At 37.0% G+C, this 20,019-nt stretch overlaps 2 protein-coding genes across 9 annotated transcripts; one reads left to right on the top strand and one right to left on the bottom strand.

Annotated features, from left to right (window-relative positions):
* Positions 1-5,286: 5,286 nt before the first annotated feature.
* On the top strand, positions 5,287-16,868 carry LOC132173118 (helicase-like transcription factor CHR28). Of its 8 annotated transcripts, none has more exons than XM_059584700.1 (13): positions 5,287-5,901; positions 6,873-6,945; positions 7,182-7,229; positions 7,314-7,619; positions 7,756-9,044; positions 9,247-9,318; positions 10,303-10,377; positions 10,460-11,357; positions 12,138-12,268; positions 12,448-12,669; positions 14,298-14,909; positions 15,063-15,272; positions 16,282-16,868. In XM_059584700.1, the coding sequence occupies exons 1-13, from the start codon at positions 5,770-5,772 to the stop codon at positions 16,384-16,386; spliced, it is 4,173 nt and encodes a 1,390-aa protein (XP_059440683.1). In that variant the 5' UTR covers positions 5,287-5,769; the 3' UTR covers positions 16,387-16,868. The 8 variants fall into 8 exon arrangements, with proteins under 8 accessions (XP_059440683.1, XP_059440682.1, XP_059440689.1 ...); XM_059584703.1 differs by having other exon boundaries at positions 5,810-5,901; positions 7,190-7,229; XM_059584704.1 differs by having other exon boundaries at positions 5,895-5,901; positions 6,878-6,945.
* A 1,687-nt stretch (positions 16,869-18,555) lies between these two features.
* Positions 18,556-19,738, bottom strand: LOC132171579 (caffeoylshikimate esterase). Its single transcript, XM_059582941.1, has one exon. The coding sequence runs from the start codon at positions 19,649-19,651 to the stop codon at positions 18,683-18,685; it is 969 nt and encodes a 322-aa protein (XP_059438924.1). The 5' UTR covers positions 19,652-19,738; the 3' UTR covers positions 18,556-18,682.
* Positions 19,739-20,019: the final 281 nt, after the last annotated feature.

The raw sequence follows: 20,019 nt of genomic DNA, 5'->3' as shown, positions 1-20,019 counted from the left end.
GTTTAGTGTGAGTGGAGAGGAGGTACTTTGGAATGCACTTTTAAGGCTGGTATTATGATTATGAATAAAAGTGAAGATCTATTTTTGTGGGGTGTGTTACACATTTATTTTTTATTCATTTTATTTGTGTATTTTTTTTACAAATTTATTACTGGAAACCCACGTATGGTCTTACAAAATCAATGATAAATTTGTCAATCTTTTGTGTAGAGATAAACAAGAGATGAGCAAAAGATGGAAACTGAACATTTTTTATCATATATTTAAGTAGTTTTTCAACCATTTTTTTATTTTATTTTAAAAAAAGCTTTACCGATTAACCGATTACCGACTTTAACCAAACTGATATTAACCGTAACTGATAGTTACCGGTCGGTAATCGGTTAAAAATTTTATACCGATAAACTTATCGGTCGATTAAAATTTTTTTATCGAAAAACCGATATGACTGATATGACCGATAAGCTATTTTAATTTTTAATTTTTTTAGAATTTTATATTTATTATTGTAGCGGATCAAAAAGTTTCAATAAGGTATTTTAGCCAAAAATATACTCTAAAATAACTAATTTTTAATAAGCTATTTTAGGTTTTAGCCCAACAAAACATATTTGAACCTTCAAAACAATTAATTTTTTGCCCAATTAGCAACTAATAAAAGCCCAATAAAAAGCCCACAAAAGCCCAAACCGATTTAACCAACTGGTTAACCGATTACCAATATGACCGATAATTTTCGGTTAACACTTCTTATCGGTTGATAATCGGTTAGGATTTGGTTAACTGATAGTTTATCGGTTAACCGACCGATAAGTCTATTAACCGGTCCTAACCGACCGATACCCAGCCTTAGGTGGAATTATGATTTTTTTTTTTTTTTTGCGTAGGAATCCGAACTTATATAAATACACGTGTGTTTATGTAAAATAGGTTTTTTATGTCCACGCACGTTTATGTAAAATAGGATTCGGTTCCTCTTCAATTCATAATGGACCGGAGGGTATTTAGTCTATGACTAAAATTTCTTCACCTTTAAAGAAATTCAAACGCCACAAATATGCCACGTATCTTTCCAATAAAAAAAATAAAGAAATATTAATTAATACTTAAAAAATAAATAAAAACTAAAATAATCAAAAAAAAGAATGGGTGGCTGGCCACCATTGGCCAATCTGGGATGGCAGAAGCCTTTGGGGTGGTCTGACCACCCCCAAGGGCCAAACGAAAATAAATAAATAAATATTGGTTAACCATTGGGGTGACAATGGTTATTCAAAAAAGTTTCAATAAGGTATTTTAGCAAAAAATATACTATAAAATAACTAATTTTTAATAAGCTATTTTAGGTTTTAGCCCAACAAAACATATTTGGACCTTCAAAACAATTAATTTTTGGCCCAATTAGCAACTAGTAAAAGCCCAATAAAAAGCCCATAAAAGCCCAAACCGATTTAACCTACCGGTTAACCGATTACCAATATGACCGATAATTTTCAGTTAACACTTCTTATCGGTCGATAATCGGTTAGGATTTGGTTAACCGATAGCTTATCGGTTAACTGACCGATAAGTCTATTAACCGGTCTTAACCGATCGATACCCAGCTCTAGGTGGAATTATGATTTTTGTTTGTTTGTTTTTTTTTTTTTTTTTTTTTTTTTTTGCGTAGGAATCCGAACTTATATAAATACACGTGTGTTTATGTAAAATAGTTTTTTTACGTCCACATGCGTTTATGTAAAATAGGATTCGGTTCCTCTTCAGTTCATAATGGACCGGAGGGTATTTAGTCTATGACTAGAATTTCTTCACCTTTAAAGAAATTCAAACGCCACAAATATGCCACTTATCTTTCCAATAAAAAAAATAAAAAAAATATTAATTAATACTTAAAAAATAAATAAAAACTAAAATAATAATAATAAAAAAAAGAATGGGTGGCCAGCCACCATTGGCCAATCTGGGATGGCCGAAGCCACCCCATGGCTTTTGGGGTGGTCTAACCACCCCCAAGGCCAAACGAAAAAAAAAAAAAAAAAATGGTTAACCATTGGGGTGACATGGGGTGGTCTGGCCATCCTTGGCTGACCATTGGGGGTGGCTCTCAAGCCACCTCCAACTAAAATGGGGTGGTCTGGCCACCCCCTATGACAAAGATGGGATGACCAATCACCCCTTATTTTTTTGTTTTTTTTTTTTAATCTAAAATAATATTTTATTATTATTTTTGGTTAATGAGACATGTATTTTATTTGTGACTCAATAATTTTTGAGAAAAAATTCTATTCATAAACTAAATATTCTCCTATCTATTTTAGACCAAAAAAGATCCTATTCCTGTAAAATAGAAGCGTACAAGACTTAAACTTGTCTAACGATTAAAAAGCCAATGTTGACGGGTCATAAAATAGAAAATAGTGTTTTTATAGGGATGTAAAAAAGTTGTAGGATTGATTGCGAAAGACCCCAACCATCTACAAAGTCCGCCCTCCGCTGTCGGTGAGAAGTTTTGTAAAAAAAACCAAACATGTGCAGCTTCACTTATGCAGCTGTTCTGTATTTTACTCTTTCTTTTCCATCAATCTTCTGGGTCTAATTCCTCTGTCCGTTAGTGTGTTTTCTTCACGAACCTTTGAAAAGTGCAAATTCAAAGGAAAATAACGGCGTAATTAGCACGGATTACAAGCCAGTTTTGTGGTAAACTTTGTCATTAAATTCCATGCAAGTCGTGCTCAGTATTTTTCTTCGGTTCTATTCTGATTCTCCAGCCGACAGGCTTTGAAAAGTCTTCAATCCAAACTAATTTTCAAAGGTGTAGATTGTCGTGACTGCCAAACCAATATTCTCGTTCTCCAGCCGACAGTCTCTCAGACAGGGACACGTGTGAAATAGAATCAGAACATAATCTACGCATAGATTTGATTGAAAATGTCCAAATGCATATTATTGTTATAATTGCTTGCTTATTGTCAATATATATATACATGTGACAGGGAGACACAAACGCGTCATATTATCTTAGTTGCTTTCTCTGCTACTTCTCCCTGTCTCTTCAAATCATTAGAAGTTGATCATTTTGTGTATTGTTATTACATTCACCAAGATTATTTAGGTGAGATGATATAGGAGAAAAATATGGTGCTTTCTTTAGTCAAACCCATTTGCCAAGTTACTTTACATAATGTTCCAGGTGATTTTTCACACCTTTTGCATCCTTAGTTGATGAATAATGCATATCTTTTAGTATATGAATTTATGTCTAGATTCATTGAGTGAAGAAGGGGATTTTGATTCCGATTAACCCGTCTTTATTTGCTCTTATATCTTTATATTTTACTTGTTTTAAACTATTGTTAGGTTTTGTGTTCCAGTTGGCAAATTCTAATGTCAAATTATAGGTCAATTGGTTTGTGTTTGACGATAGCGTGAGATCGGTTCAAAATTCGGATCAGTCTTGATTTTTATGAGGACTCACTCGACCCACGCTCGTGCATGCAAGTTTTACGCTAAAAAAAAACAAAAGAAATTCATTACTTGACCCTTGCATTGCATGACAATCGTTCAAGTAAACTTAAACATAAACTTTGCCTGATAGTTGCTCGAACGAGTTTACAAGAATTTAATTATATTGGAATTCGGCTTTGTTATTGGTTACAAAGGAAAATCTTTTTCACTCTTGATTCAAAACCTAAAAAAATGCTACCAAATATCAGGTGGGTAGCAGCCAACTATTGCCCTACCTAAAGCCCTAGAGGGATAACCTATTTTTTTCTTGAAGTGCGTAGGATAGTGAACCCCCATCCCCCACTCTCCTTTGGACGAAGTTTGAATGACGAACCGTCCAATTGAGTGCGCATTCAATTTAATAAGAACCTTCTTGGACAAGAATTTGCTTTTGGAGGACAACAAAGAAAGTCATTAGCAAAAATAAGAAAGTCATTAACTTATGATTAATTATAGATAAACCAATGTGGATATCCAAAGAGTCAATCTTAATTGTCTTTTCTATAAATAATATACATAAACAGTATTTCCATGATTGGAGTATTTGTAGGAGCCACGAACGAAATTTCTGCCCTTTTATATATAGTTGGAACTTGGAAGCTCCCTCAGATCAGACAACCTAGAAGGACAGAAATTTCTTAGAAAGTTCTAATGAAGCACAAATTCTGGCAATCTTTGAAAATAATTAATCATATACGACCCTTTTTACTGCCTCGTTTCCTCGAACAACCACTTTAATTTCTGTCGAAGATTACTGTCCATACAATAAAAGCACAAGCTCCACTTTTTTTTTGATAAAAGTTTGGTAAATAAATATATTAACAATACAATTTTTTTTTAAAAATTCGACTTTTAACGAGGTCACTAGTTCGAATCCTCCTTCTCCTCCTTTTCCTCTTGTGTAGACATTTAAAAAAAAAAAAAAAACTTTCTAAAAAAATTAACACATCCAATATATTTTTATTTTTAAGTAAAATGTAATATACAATGCTTATTTTTTAACACTATTTTAATATGTTGCCATGATATTGCCAATTTATTATTATTAAAAGAAAAAAAAAATTATAAATTGATGGTGTCATGTATAAGGTGATAATGGTAAAACATTGATATAATATATAATATTATCATATATTATATACTACTTAATTAATAATGTCTCATTAAATTTTTAATTGCGACAATGTCCCATCTAAATTACTAAAATATTGTGAATGTCTTCTATAATGACGAAATACCCTTAATAAAATTTAGGGTCAATTTCGTCTTTTGTCAGCCTTGAGGGAATATTTGTAATGTTTTACTAGTTTGAGGAGATATTATCCCAATTGGATAGTAGTTTGATGGACAAAGTTTTTCTTCAAATTGGGTTGGAAGAATTTCCTTCAACCTACTCTATAAAAGTGACATGTATTCTTTGAACATATAAGATGCACATGTTTTTTTAATAGCAGGACAAAGTTGGAATAAATTTTATTAAAAAGTCACGTGCATTTCACATGTTACTAAAAAAAAAGACACATGTCACTTTTATATAGTAGGTTAAAGAAAATTTTTTCAACTCAATTTGGAGGAAAACTTTGTTATAGTTTGACGGGTACGTGAACTTTTATATATATACAGATATGTGTGTGTGAAAATTACATATTTTAATAGGAGGGATTAAATAGGAAAATGTTATCCAAGTGCTTGTAGATTTGCTTTAGGTAAAGATTTTATGAGCTTTTGTTGCTATGAATAAATATATAAAAAGGGGGTCACGAGTCAGGAGCCGTGTGGCAAAGCGATCATCGAAATCCAAGTGGGCGGTGTGAAAAAGGAGGACACGGCATCGAGGCGTAGACTCCGCTGAGTCCACACCGCACCTCAGAGGCTCTCACACTTGAAAAGCTTGAAGCTGAGCCAAAACGAATTGGTCCTTAACCTACGCACACCCAAACCCTATTTAAACCTGCGCCACCCCCAAAATTCTTCACGATCCGCGACTTTGTCCTTTCTCTTTCTCTTTCTCTCTCTCTATATCTTTTTTATTTTCCACAACCAAAAGTCGCATTGCGAACCTTCTCCGAAACCGCCCTCTACGAGCTAATTCGTCCTCGTCGTTGTTTCGTTGTTTCGTTGAGATATGCGATTTCGATTCCATCACGATCGAGACCTTGGTCGCCGAGCATAGAGGGACACAGAGGGAGAGAAAGAGAGAGAGATAGAGGGAGAGCGAGAGAGAGAGAGAGAGTTAGGGTTTTGGAGAGATTTGATTCTCTGAACATGTTGATGGCGGACGATGGTGTGTGGACACGCGGTGATATGTCGGGCGTTGATGGGCTTTTGAACGAGGACTTGTCGATCGACATCGACACGTTGTTTCACATTCTTGGCGAGGAGGAGCAGCCTTTGCAGGTAGGTTTTCTCTGGAAAATCGCTTCTTGAATATGCGAATTCAAATTGGGCGTTTTGGGAAAATTCAATTGCAAGGTTCGTATAGTGCGTAGTGAGCTGGTAATTCGTGTGTATAATTGAATTTTAAGGCTTTGGGGAAGAACGAGAGAAAGGTTCTCAAAGCTGCACATGTTCCTGAGTTAGCCTCTTAGCTATGAGACACTTTGATGTGACTTGGGCTTCATGACAACAAAGTTGTAGTTGTGTACCTAATGCGAGACCAGGACGAATTTTGGGTTGGCTAGAGCATGATTGTGCTTCCGGAAACAAGGATTTTCCACATTTAAAGTTGAAGTAGTTGGAGGGAAGTTTATGGGAATTATGTGCTTCGTGGGAGTCTTAGCTTAAGTGAAATTTTATGATATTAAGTAATAGGGGTCCAGGTTGTAGGAAGTTTTGGCATTTGGTGATTCTGGTTTGATAGTGGTATAAAAGTTTTGATACTTTGTGGCTTGTTAACTACCTTTTTGATGAATCTCTGATTGTGTGATTTGTATGTGTTCACAATGACCGGATATGTAGGATTTTGGTTCTTCTTTCTATTCTGTTTGCTTATAAGTGTTATGGGTTGGCTGGACTGCTTTGTTTTCTGGTTGTGGTGTCAGTTATGCAGCGTGGCATTTTGATGGACATGGACTAATGTTTGTGGACCCGTGCTTTGAATTGTCAGTTGGATGAGCTTGGCTGTATCCAATGTGGGTGTATCTGCCTGCTGATATCTGGGTTTTTTTTTTTTGGGTTGGGGGGGGTGTGTTGGGTCCAATTTTTATTTATATGCTGTATTAATATGTCTATACTTGAATAGTTTGTATATCTGTGGCAAGTCCTCTGCAAGTTTGAATTCTTAACATATGAAGCCCTAATCCCATCAAACTGAGCTTTTGATGAGCATCTTTTCCTTGAGAACTGAACAGTTTAGTACCAAATTGCAGAGCAGTCGAGAGGATTCATCTCAGAAAAATGTGTTGCAAAGTGAATCAGCTCCTGATGCAAAGTGTCAAACGGGTAAACCTTTATTCTGACCTGCTTTATTTATTTATTATTTTATTAATTTTTAATTTTTTATCTCCACTGTCCTCTCTTCTCCTACTATCTCATTGCTTATGAGATTTCTAAGTACTCTTCTTTTCAGGCTTAGTAGTGGGATATTGATGTCTCCTCAAACTACTACCGGATATTGGGATATGACATTAATACTCAATGTTTACATTTAATCGTTTTTTTCCATGTTTATTGTTTAGGATCTCAGGTGTCAGAAGGATCACCTCCAGTACAGGCGGAGTTAACAGGTCCTATCACATTTTTCTCTTTACACTACCCAGAAGCTTCAGATTCTATGACAGGGGGCTCAGGTGCTTCCTTTGATTCTGCAGGGAACTCTGTCATGGTCTTTGACCGTGGAAACATAGAACCCTTGACACAGCCTGCTTCTCCTGTGCATACTGGCTCTGCTAGTTTCAAAGATTGGTTTTCAGTAGTCCCACCGGGCCATCAGTCCTCCTTCACAGGGAGGGCTGGAGTTCCACCAGCTGAGATACCATTGTGTAGTGCTGCTTCAAGTTTTGCTGATAGAGATGCTCACAATGTTCTTGATAGAGGAGATAACTTGTATCTAGATTTTCCTAAGGGTGAAACTGAAGTTCAGTTCCGGCATGTAGGGGACGATGTTGACTCCAAATGTATGTGAACTCTTCACTGAGGATATTAATTGGACTTTATGTTGTTAATTGAAAGTTTTCCTTCATTGCATTGTGCATGGTATTGTTTCTGAAAACTGAGATGGAAGAACTGATTAGTGTTTTCTGATAATTGCAGATGCTTCACACAGTCCTTTTGTTGAGGACATTGATGTAAAGTTTTCAAATTATGGTGTGCTGGGTGAAGATAGCATGGATACCTTTGGACCACAGGAAACTAATCCATGTGCACATATGACAATATCCTTCATGGATGCAGATATATCTTCGCAAAATGTAACTTCTAATGAGTCCACAATCTGTCAAAGTTCTGATGTTGTAAGTGACTTCACCGACCAGTACACTGCTTTGCCATATTGCGTGAGGACAGATGATATACTTGTTGATGATTTCTCACGGCCTTGTATGCCCAGTAGTTATAGTTCTCAAATTTCGCTGGGTAATCAAAGAAAGATGACTAACACTAAGGATGAAATAGGGGAATTTTCCAATGATAGCGCATGCTCAAGTAGTAAGATGATTATGAATGCTCAGAGGGGAATAACTGGTAGGTCTGTCTCAGAGGTTTCGATGACTGATTACGCAGATTTTAATGGTTGGAGTTTTAAATATGAAGGTAATAACTATATGTCACCAATCAGTGGAAATTCTTCGTCTGATGCTGAAGATTGTCCTATTGATGACAAGGCATCAGCGAAGCTGTTGACTTGCACTCAGTCATACATGTCAAACAAAGTGGAAGCAGCTTGTGTCAAGAATGAAGTTACTGATGAATTGATTGGACCCAGTAGCCATTCTATTAACGTAATTGATGAGGCCGTCAGTAGAAAGCCTTTTTACAGTGCGGATGACAGAATTTTTGTTGATGAAGACTTGAAACTGTCATCTGGTGTTTCACATTCTACATCAACTCAGAAGTATGATCACGCGAAAAGTGAGAAGGAAGACTTGATTTTTGCTTCTATGAGAGCACATCATTCTCAAAATATAGTTGATGAAATGGCTAGTAGATCCCACATTGATAGTGGATATTTGAATTTAAGTGCAACGGAACAATATTTTCCCCCTGTGCCCCCTGCTCTGGTCAAGATGCAGTTGGATTACGTTAAGGATGAAAGTGAGGGTAGACTTGTTCAATCTATGACCACGGGTTTTCATTTTTCAGAAGTCAGCCCCGAGTTGAATTGCAAAAATTTATTGGACGAATCCCATGTTGAGGATGATTCTGATATCTGCATTATTGAAGATATGAGTCATCCTCCACCCACAAATCATTCTCCAACAACTGGGAATACCCTTGTTACTTCACAACATTCTACATTTAGTGATTCCAGTCATTACATGGGAGTAGGAGGCCCAAGATTTAAGGCAAGAGATGAGAGGTTGATTTTACAAGTCGCATTGCAGGTTAGCTCTGTTAGCTTTGGATTTTCCTCTTTGCTTGCTCTTACTGGTGCTGGAAATATGCTTCCTGTAGAATGCACAGATTCTCCTATCTTTTAATCTCTTATTTATTTATTTTTTTAAATTGTAATTTTATAAATTATTTCTCAATGATGGTTTGTTACTCTGAAACCTTGGTGAGATTAGATCGTGCTATGCATTTCAGGATCTTTCGCAGCCAAAGTCAGAAGCTGTTCCACCAGAAGGAGATTTAGCAGTTCCTCTGTTAAGACATCAGGTCGGTTATTTTTCCATTTTGTTATTTCTCCTTGAATTTGATTGGAGGTATTGGAGGTTTTTGGAATTCTTTTGTTTAGAGTTGGGGCAACCTGTCAAAGAAAAATGTACTCTGATATAGGTATGGATGCCTGGAATGGGCATTGCTACTCTGTGCAAAAAATAAACAAATGGTTATGATATCTGCATACTTGTTAAAGAGATCGTAAAAAGTAATTTTATGGGGTGATTATGGCAATCTCATTTGTTTGAAAGGTGCGATGTGAAAGCTGTGAAAGTTTGAATTTTATTTCAGCTTCCTAACAGTTAAATAAAAGAGGTTGTGTTTGGTTACAAGGTTCGATGATCCCCCCACATTGGGGATGGAATAGCAAGCACTGTGAATTTGTTTTCTTGTTTTTATTTTTTGTTTTTTCTCACAAATTTAAGTTGTGAACTGGGATATTGTACTCCGCATATGGGCAGAAGGCATAGAGAGGCTCTCCAATTTTTTTCTTTCCTACAAATGAGTATTTGAGTTTGCTAAGTGGTTCATCTCAGTGGAAACAAACTGTGTATACTAAAATCAGGAGTTGATTTTCCTCAACTGTAGATGAGAATCTTGGTATGTGAGTGGGAAACAAACCGTGTATACTAAAATCAGGAGTTGATTTTCCTCAACTGTAGATGAGGATCTTGGTATGTGAGTGGAGATGGTTGACCTAAGCGGCCCCCCACCCCCATTCCCACATAAAAAAGTGGAGAATGGTTCCTTTCTTACATGGTCATTTTGGGTGTTTATACGAACTGCTATTAGGATTACAGACATTTTGTACTCTATTTGCATTCTTTGCTATTCATAAATTCTGACTTCTAACGATAGGATTCAAAACTAGAACTAGATTCTTTCTCATTGCCTTCTTGACCGGCCTTTTGTTAATCTCTAGCGTGTGTGCTTGTGTGAGTGATTGTTGTCCAGCTAATATTGACTAAATGTCCTGGACAGAGAATTGCTTTGTCATGGATGGTTCAAAAGGAAACAAGCTTGAACTGCTCGGGAGGAATTCTTGCAGATGATCAGGTTGATGCTCTCCTGTCTTAAATGGTTAGATGCGGTTGAACTGTGCTTAACTTTATTCTGATGTATATAACCATTCTTGCAGGGATTGGGAAAAACAGTATCAACAATTGCGCTTATACTGAAGGAGAGGGCTCCATCTTTTGGAGCCTGTCAAAATGTAAAACAAGGAGAGATGGAAACTCTAAATTTGGAGGAGGATGAGGTTGTTCTTCCTACAGTTGATGGAATGAAGCAAGATGCTGATTCACAACAAGTAACGTCAAATAGAATTCAGATGAAGAACATGAACCCTTTGGTCCAAGCTAAGGGAAGGCCATCTGCTGGAACCCTTATTGTTTGTCCCACTAGTGTTCTACGGCAATGGGCTGAGGAATTAAGTAGTAAGGTAACCAGCAAAGCTAATCTCTCTGTGCTGACATACCATGGAAGCAACCGGACAAAGGATCCTTGTGAGCTGGCCAAGTATGATGTCGTCCTGACAACATATTCAATTGTCAGCATGGAGGTCCCAAAGCAGTCTCTTGCTGATGAAGATGACGATGAGAAAGGGAAGCCAGAAGATGATGCTGGCTTTTCATCCAGTAGGAAAAGGAAAGATCCTCCTAGTTCTGGCAAAAAATATTCAAAAAATAAAAAAGGTTTGGATAGGGCACTGCTTGAGTCTACTGCTCGTCCTCTTGCAAAGGTGGGATGGTTTAGGGTTGTTCTGGATGAGGCCCAGAGCATCAAGAATCACAGAACTCAAGTAGCTAGAGCCTGTTGGGGTCTTCGTGCTAAACGTAGATGGTGCCTGTCTGGGACTCCAATCCAGAATGCAATTGATGATCTTTATAGTTACTTCAGATTTCTCAGATATGATCCTTTTTCATTATATCCGACTTTCTGTTCTGCAATAAAGGTCCCAATCAATAGGAGTCCAACAAAAGGGTACAGAAAGCTGCAAGCTATCTTGAAGACGATAATGTTGCGCCGCACCAAAAGTAAGAATGTATATAAGACTTGTGGGAATTAATTCTTGTCCTTCAATATAAATTGATATTATTTGTTTTGTTTTGTTTTTTGTTCTGGATTTGTTTGTACATGTAGAAATTGTTAGATGCGTTAAATTTTTGTTCTCTATTCCATCTTGAGCCTTATTGCTTGGCTAGGGTCCGACTCTGCTGTGACCATGAATACTCTGTTTTACAAGCCATCAAAGTTGTATTGATGCTTCAGGAAATATTTCTCAACTGGTTCTTTTCAATTTTGCAATCTTCATTTTTTTTTTTTTTTTTTTTAAAAAATAGTTTATGCTTTCTCGTTTGAGAATAAATTGTTGATGAATCACTTGAAACAATTTATTCTCAAATGAGAAAGCATTGAAGCAAATTGATTATTTCTGTTGTTTGCCTTGAGGATGGTTACTGTGGCTTTAAAGGAACGTCTGTAGGTACAGTGATTGACACAACTTTAGGCTAGCTGCAAGAAAACCATAGCTTATTTGTTTACCCATCAACGTCTAAGATCCAGGAGTATCCAATCCAACTCACTTCCTATGATTCCAAAGAAAGTTAAAATGTACTTTAACTTCTTTTTTAGGTTTAATTTTATTCTATATATTTAGGTAATATTTTTTGCATCTTGATATATTGCCACTGTGTAAACTACATCAACTCTCAATATTATTTTCCAATGTAATCGAATTCTCATTGTAAGCACTGGCATGAAATTTATTGCTCTGAGATATGATTATCTGACAATAAGGTAATTGTTTTCTGTAGACACACTTCTTGATGGGGAACCTATAATTAATCTTCCGCCAAAATCCATAGAGCTGAAAAAAGTGGAATTTTCAGAGGAGGAACGTAATTTCTATTCCAGATTGGAGGCTGATTCACGTGCTCAGTTTCAAGTACGGTAGTTTGGATTTGATTGGGGACTTATTTATTTATTTATTTAATGTGATTCTACTGTTTTTAATAAAAATAAGGTTGAAATTTGTTTAGTTTACATACTCAAAATTTGAATGTGTTGGCCATTTTAATTTGTGTTTAGTAGTTATTTGAACCATATGTATGATTGTCATGTCAGGAATATGCTGATGCTGGAACTGTCAAACAAAATTATGTTAACATCTTGTTGATGCTCTTGCGCCTTCGACAAGCTTGTGATCATCCCCTGCTCGTTAGGCCTTATGATTCTAGTTCTTTATGGAGATCCTCAGCTGAGATGGCAAAGAAGCTTCCGCGGGACAAGCAAATACATCTTCTAAATTGTTTAGAAGCATCTTTAGCAATTTGTGGCATCTGTAATGTATGTACTTATTTTCCTTTTTTTGGACTTGTTCCTCTATCTGTGTTTTGTGTGTGTGTGTGTACGCGCGCATGCACGAGTGCGCTTGCGCCTTTAAGGTTTGGTGCGGAGCTATTTTGGAATGCACTTATAGGCTGTTAATATGGTTATGAATAAAAGTGCAAGAAACTTTATTTTCGTGTGTTATCATATCACTTAAATTAATTAGATTTTCGACCATGTTAACTCTTTATTTACTGTATATTTGGAGAAGTTAATGGCAGAGCACCAAATATGTCGGTTCAGCAGTTCTGTAAAGAAACTAAACATGTGCCAGCCTCCCTTATACTCGTCGTTTTCTGGCTCTCCTAATGTTACAAAAAAAAAAGAAGCTTTGGTCCTCTCTTGCTCTCCCTCTCTCTGATTGATTCTTCTCTCTTTGTTGTCAAAATCCTCTACCCTAACTCTCTAATCCCCAACACTGAGTTTGATAACAAAGCTCCCGCTCAAAAATCGGAGTCAATATTCTTGATCTTGTCGCAATTGTGGTAGACTTGAGGTTGTTTTTAGAGGTGGAGGTGGTGAAGTTTGTGGGAGAGAGGAGCTCTTAATGGTGGTGTTGTACTTGATTGGCTTCTGGTTGACATTGTTTAAGGGCTGTTGGTAGAAACATCTCTAATTGAGCTTTTCATGGTAACCTGATTGATGATGGTGAATTGAGTTTGTGAAAATTGTGGTGGTTTTTTTTTTTTTGTAGCTAAGAGATGTGGTGGTTTCCGGTTTTGGGTAATTTTTTAGGATTTTCTTTGGCCATGAGGATGTGATTTCTTGTCAATTTCTAGTTCTGGGTTGTTTCGATTGATTTGGTGTTTTCTATGAGTTTTTGGGTGTGAGATATGGTGGTTTCCGGTTTTGGGTTGTTCCAGGTGTTGTCGTGGGGAATGATTTTCAATGCAAGCTTAACAGCCAAAAATGTTCTCAGACTCATTTTTACACTTTTAACCAAATAAAGGCATTTTAGTAAATTTTCCATAAGAAACATTTTCCGACCAGTAACTTTTTACGTCGAAACAAGCACAATTTCTAAGTTCTAAGCCTTGTTTGAAAGCAGGAGGTGCTTTGGCTTGGATTTACTATACAATTAGGATTTTGAGATGCAACTATAGTTGCCTGGGTGGCTATGAAGGGGGTGTAACCTGTTTAACCAGTTAGTGGGTGCTGAAACCGGTAGGTCTGGTTTTAGTTCTTAAGGATTTCATTATAAAGCACATGCCTCGTGGTTGAAATTCCCCTTCAATTATTGAAAGGGCCAACACATTTGTTTATGTGGTTCAAGATTCTATTGAAACTAATTGGATGTTGGATAACCATGCTAGCATTATGATGAACAAATGGTATAATGATATGTGGTGTATCTTTAGTCTGTAGTCCTTGGCATTTAATTCTCTTAGTGGATGTGTTTTAAATTAGAACTCAGCCTGTGGTGAGTAGTGAGCAACTCTCTGAATTATTGTGTATATCTAGAACTCTCTGTCTTGTGCTATATCTACCACCTATTCTTTTTCTTTTAATATCCTTGGAATTCTTATGGTGAGATAGAAAGTTGATATACTTTTTGTGTTTCTGACAACCTGCTGGTTCCTCTTTAGGATCCTCCTGAAGATGCTGTTGTTTCGATTTGTGGTCATGTTTTCTGCAACCAATGTCTTAGTGAGCATCTTATTGGTGATGACAAGCAGTGCCCTGTTACAAATTGCAAAGTTAGACTCAGTGCGTCTTCAGTGTTTTCCAAAGCCACGCTAAATGGTTCTCTCTCTGACGAGCCTTGTCAGGGTAGTTCCCCCAACTGCTCTGCTTCTGAAGTTGTTGATGCAGCTGAGCATTTTTCTGAAGGTACTTCTACCAAAATTAAGGCCGCTCTTGAGGTCCTGCACTCATTATGTCAACCTCGGGGTTGTACATCATCAAATAGTTATGCACAGAACACACTTGATGAAAGAGCCATCTGTCTCAGCAACTCTGTTGGGGAATTACTCGAGGATAATCCTGATAGACAAAATTTGGCTGTAGAGAGTTCTAAAAATTCAGTTGAAGTTGAGGCAGCTGGAGAGAAAGCCATAGTATTTTCACAGTGGACAAGGATGCTGGATTTGCTTGAGGCTTGTCTAAAAAATTCTTCCATTCAGTACAGAAGACTTGATGGAACAATGTCAGTTTTTGCCAGAGATAAAGCTGTGAAGGATTTTAACACCCGCCCAGAGGTTTGTGGAAACCATAGCATCTCTTGATATCCTGGTTCGAAGTTCTGTGTTTTCCCTATAATTATAGAGGGAGAGATATATTCTAAGTAATTACATTTTGCTAATTTTTAGTTCCCCCTTGATATATCTAAAATGCGATCCCTTTCCTTGTAGGTGTCGGTTATGATTATGTCTCTGAAAGCTGCTAGTCTTGGTCTCAACATGGTTGCTGCTTGCCATGTTCTTCTGCTGGATCTTTGGTGGAACCCTACCACTGAGGATCAAGCAATTGACAGAGCACACCGAATTGGGCAAACTCGTCCTGTTAGAGTTTTGCGATTAACGGTCAGAGATACAGTTGAAGATCGTATTTTAGCCCTTCAGGTACTGTCATTTCGTGTTCTTGTAAATTCTCTCTTTTGATTATTTTATGCTTTTCAGTCAAAATTTGTAGACATTAATAACTTGGTAGTTCTCATGAGAATTTAGTTTTATACTGCCATATATTGCTGTGTTTTATTAACAATCAAATTAATGGAACAGGATAGATCTGTGTACTTTATATCTCATTTTTTATGTTTTGGAATGACCGGGGAAGCTGAAAAGGAAATGAATAGGTGAATCTAGTTTACTTCTTGTTTTACAGAAGCTTGGATTAGATTCAGTGCGCTGACATAATGGCATGTGGGTTAAACGACTCAAAATGATAACAATATTCATATGCTTTGTTTATTTAGTAGTGCATATTCCTGACAGTATGGCATTCATTTGTTCTGCATGTCAGAAATGTATACATGCCTCAAGTATATTGGTTCCATCATGAAAATTGAGTGGACAAGCAAAAGAAAGAGTATTTTGTTTTGGAAAAGATCGTTGATGAGTTGTCTAGGCCATGGAAATGAGCTTTCATCAGTCTGCATCATAGTCTTTGAAATGACTGTCCTGTTCACAACGGTCATTGCCCAAGTTATCAGCTAGTGTATCTGTGTCATATCTACTATCTAGATGTCTTTATTGAATAACTTCAAGGGGTTGGCTCAAGTGGTAAGGGCTTTGGTCTTGGTAGCTTTTCCAGCAAGTCTAAGGTTTGAATCCCCTTGGATGCAAACAATTTCTTAGAGTCAGCCCGCCGGTGAAGCCAAAATATTATCTGATCTGTGTGGAGGGGCACTTTACATGGGCCCAAGGTTTACTCGACAAAGGCGGGTACACGAAGTGACTATGCTTTGGAGGGTTCCTCGTTAAAAAAAGAAAAATGATGTTTTTTTTTTTTTTTTTTTTTTTAAAATAGTGGCTGATTTCACATTTATAATTTATACTTGAAATTGTCCTTATATGTGATTTGTCTAATTTGATCTTTTGCTCATGTGAGATACACTTGGTATTCTTGCAGCAAAAGAAGAGAGAGATGGTTGCATCTGCATTTGGAGAGGATGGAACCGGTGGTGGTCAGACGCGCCTCACAGAGGAGGACCTGAAATACCTGTTTATGATGTGATTAGGAGTTCTTTTTAGGCTTGACAGATGTTATTTGCTAACGCAGGTTATGAATAGGTTTGTTTTTTTGACGATGAGAACGACAGCAGCAGCCAGCTCAATTATTTGGAGATTGTCTGACAATAGTTCTAAAAGATAACAGGGGACTGTGTTGAGAGAATTTTCTGTGAATAGTCTACATACGGAAACACATGATCCATTCTTTTCCGTTAAATTTTTTGTTCGTTAGGGAATGATCTTTCTGTCTTCCTCGAATCATTCTCTCGTACGATTTATAGGATGTGGAGATCATTAGTCTACAGCAAGTAAAGATATGTTTACCTCAAAATTGTTACTTCCAAAGTGTAAATGATAGAGGATTATGATGATTTTTTCTTATCTTTCTCTTTATTTTGTTTTCTGATTCAGAGTTTACAAAGTCTTAGCTAGGTTCATTAGTAAAATTGATTCTATACATACACGTTGATGAACGCATTTGGGTTATCTATGGTATTTGTCCTTGTGTTATATAATATTAAATTATTAATTTTCTTTGAAGATTGTGAGATGAGATTCTGAACGATTGTTTTGTCTTCTATTATCCATGTTGAGCATCAGTTTGTTATTACCATTGATCTGTACTGAGGATCATCAAATTGAAATCCATGCCATCGTAGCAGATTCCCAATATTGTTACATTCTCATCTTGAGTTATGTCGTATTTTCCAGTTTGAATAGTAGATGTGGCCTGCGCCATCTTCATGTTGATGAAATATAATTTGTAAGTAAGCCATATATGGACAGTATACTTCACCCAAGCTGGCCACCATTTTTATTTTAGTCATTGAATAACTTGTCCGGTAAAGCTGATAATTGACGTTAGGGTTGTAAATGAACAAGCCCGTTCAACAATCTGCTTGTATAAATTTGATTCAAATTTAGTTCACTTAATAAATGAGTTAATTGTGAACACAAACTTGAGGTTTAATTATTAAATGAGTTATATAAATTAAGCTTATCTTGTGCTCGAATTAAAATTAAATGAATATAGCTTGAACATTTAATACTCGATTTGATTCGGCTTGATTATAACTCTAATAGACATGAAAGGTGCCTTGTGATAACTTATTAGTCGCAGCCTATATCCTTTTGGCTCAAGAGCTTTTGGGAAATTACTATATAGATAAAAGATCCCCTTGGTGTGCTTTGAAGGTTAATTTAATGAAGACCTATGATTATGTGAGACGGGATTTTGTCTTGGTGGTTTTAAGGACTGTTGAGTCCTTCAGGTTATGGTGCGGTGGATTGAGTGTATCACTATGCTTAGCTTCTCTCTTTGAATTAATGGTGAGCTTAAGGGTTTTTTTTTTCTTTCTTGTTGATGATATTTTGTCACCTTATCTTTTTGTTTTGGTGAATGAAACTTTTCAGGGCTCATGGATAATATGTTTAAGAGGGCCAAGTTTAGATTCAATTAGAGATGCCATAGGGAGAAAATTTTCCATCTTTGTTTTGCTGGATGACCTTCTTATCTTATGTAGGGCGAGTTGAACTTTGTTGCTATGGTCAATGAGTGTTTGAATCCGTTTAAAAATATGTCAGGATTGACAGTCGAGCCTGATTAGAGTTGTTTGTTCACTAGTAGAGTTGCAGGGATTGTCAAGAATCATTTGTTGAAATTTTGGGGCATCGGGAAGGAAATTAAAGCTCCCAATGAAGTATTTATGGGTTTCTCTTATTTCTTCTAGACCGAAGAAGACTGATTGAGAGGAAAAGAATCTAGGTCTTTCTTATGGAAGGGAAGTGAGCATATCTCATATATATATATATGGCAAAGATGGCGATAATGAACACTGTTTGACATATGATTGGAGATACAAGTTTCATCTTCACTGAGGCACAAAAGCTTTGGAAATGATCGTGCATATTGAAGTGTAAATACACAAATAAAACTATTCTACAACTCTGAAGAGACATGATAGCATCAGTGGGTATGCTTTGATTGAAGCAATTATGTTATGCAAAAACAACCACTTGGTTTTGTTGGAACACGATTCATAAAGATAGATAACCAAAATAAGCATGCAAAATTAGAATGCAGTTATGCAGGTTTTGGCACACTTCATAAACTACGTATTCTGTCATCAAGATAATCCTCTCATTGAAGACTTTCATCAAACACTAAACTGTAAGATAATATATATATTATTGTGAAACGCTTGTGACTTCATTTGGGCTGAATACAATTGGTCAAAATATTTAATTATGTGAAATAACAACAATTTGGACCCACTAATCAGAGATTTCACCTTACAAATTTATTCAACTCTTCCTCTGCATCTATCATTCAACCATGTCAGTATATCAAGGCGAACAATCTCAATATTCTCATCAGTTTCGCCAAACAACAAAGAATGCATCATCCCATCATAAATCTTTATGCTCTTGTCCTCACTCTTCGCCTCTTCATACAAATCTCTGCTCACATTCGGATCTGTAACAACATCCGCGCTTCCATGTAATACAATAAATGGAAGGCTCACATCGGGCAACCTCTTACTCAAATACTCAGTAACCCCCATTAGTTCCACCACCGTCCCCAATCTTGGTTTCCCTCTATACCTCATCGGATTCATCTCCGCTATGATCTTCTTCTCGTCAACCTTCACAGACTTGTACAAAAGATCGGCGGCCGGAACGATTGGCAAAGTGGGAAAGAATTTGGCAACAAATGTGAGAACCTGTGGAATTGGCCAGCTGGGTCTCACTTTGTCAGAGATTTTACACATTGGTGCGACCAAAACTGCACCATCGAACCCTTTCGGATCCGCTAAGTGGATCAAGAGGCAAATTGCACCCCCCATCGATTCTCCGTACAGAAATGAAGGCAGCCCACGAAACAGAGGGTCTTGTTTGACAAAATTGAAGAATGAGAGACAGTCTCGAACAACAAGATCAACACTGGGTACGAAAGCCCTGAGACCCTGAGATTGGCCATGGCCTTCCAAGTCAAGAGCGAAGCAAGCAAAACCCTTTTGGGCAAGGAAGATGGAGGTGGCCTGGAAGGTCCAGCTGATGTCGTTGCCGTAGCCGTGGACCATGCAGATGAGGGCACGTGGAGGAGTGGAGGACAGGGGAAGCCATGATCTGGTGAAGAGCTTAAGGCCTCTGGGCGAGGTGTAGAATGACTTGGAGCCTGTGATTCCTTGGAGCTTGTAGTAGTCTTCTTCTGGGGTGTTGCCCCAGTAATGGAGGCGGTGGGTTAGGGGTTTTTCTTGTTCCTTCATTGTCGGAGGTGCTTGGGATTTCCTGGGTCTTCTCTCCTGTTGAGATCAGCTGGCTGATTGGAAGATGGTAGACTCCGTTTGTCCCTGAATTGATCTCTTGTAGGGTTTTTTGTTTTCGAGCCTTTTGGTTGTAGCTAGTAAAGAAACTTGGGCAAGGACAAGATACAAGACAAATGCAAAAGGGCACCAAAAAAAAAAAAAAAAAAAAAAGAAAAAAGAAAAAAAGAATAAAAAAGAGGAAACTACTCATACCCTCAAACCTTTTTTTTTTTTTTCTAAGTAAATGGGAAAATACGGTTTGAAGGAAACAAAAAATCAAAAGAGCCGAGTTGAGCTTGTTGACAATGGAAATGGAGAGGAGTCATTTA

Source organism: Corylus avellana, chromosome ca2 (genome assembly GCF_901000735.1).
Source record: "Corylus avellana chromosome ca2, CavTom2PMs-1.0".
Taxonomy (NCBI): Eukaryota; Viridiplantae; Streptophyta; class Magnoliopsida; order Fagales; family Betulaceae; genus Corylus; species Corylus avellana.
Note: the sequence above shows the minus strand (reverse complement) of the source record. Positions and strands in the feature narration are given on the sequence as shown.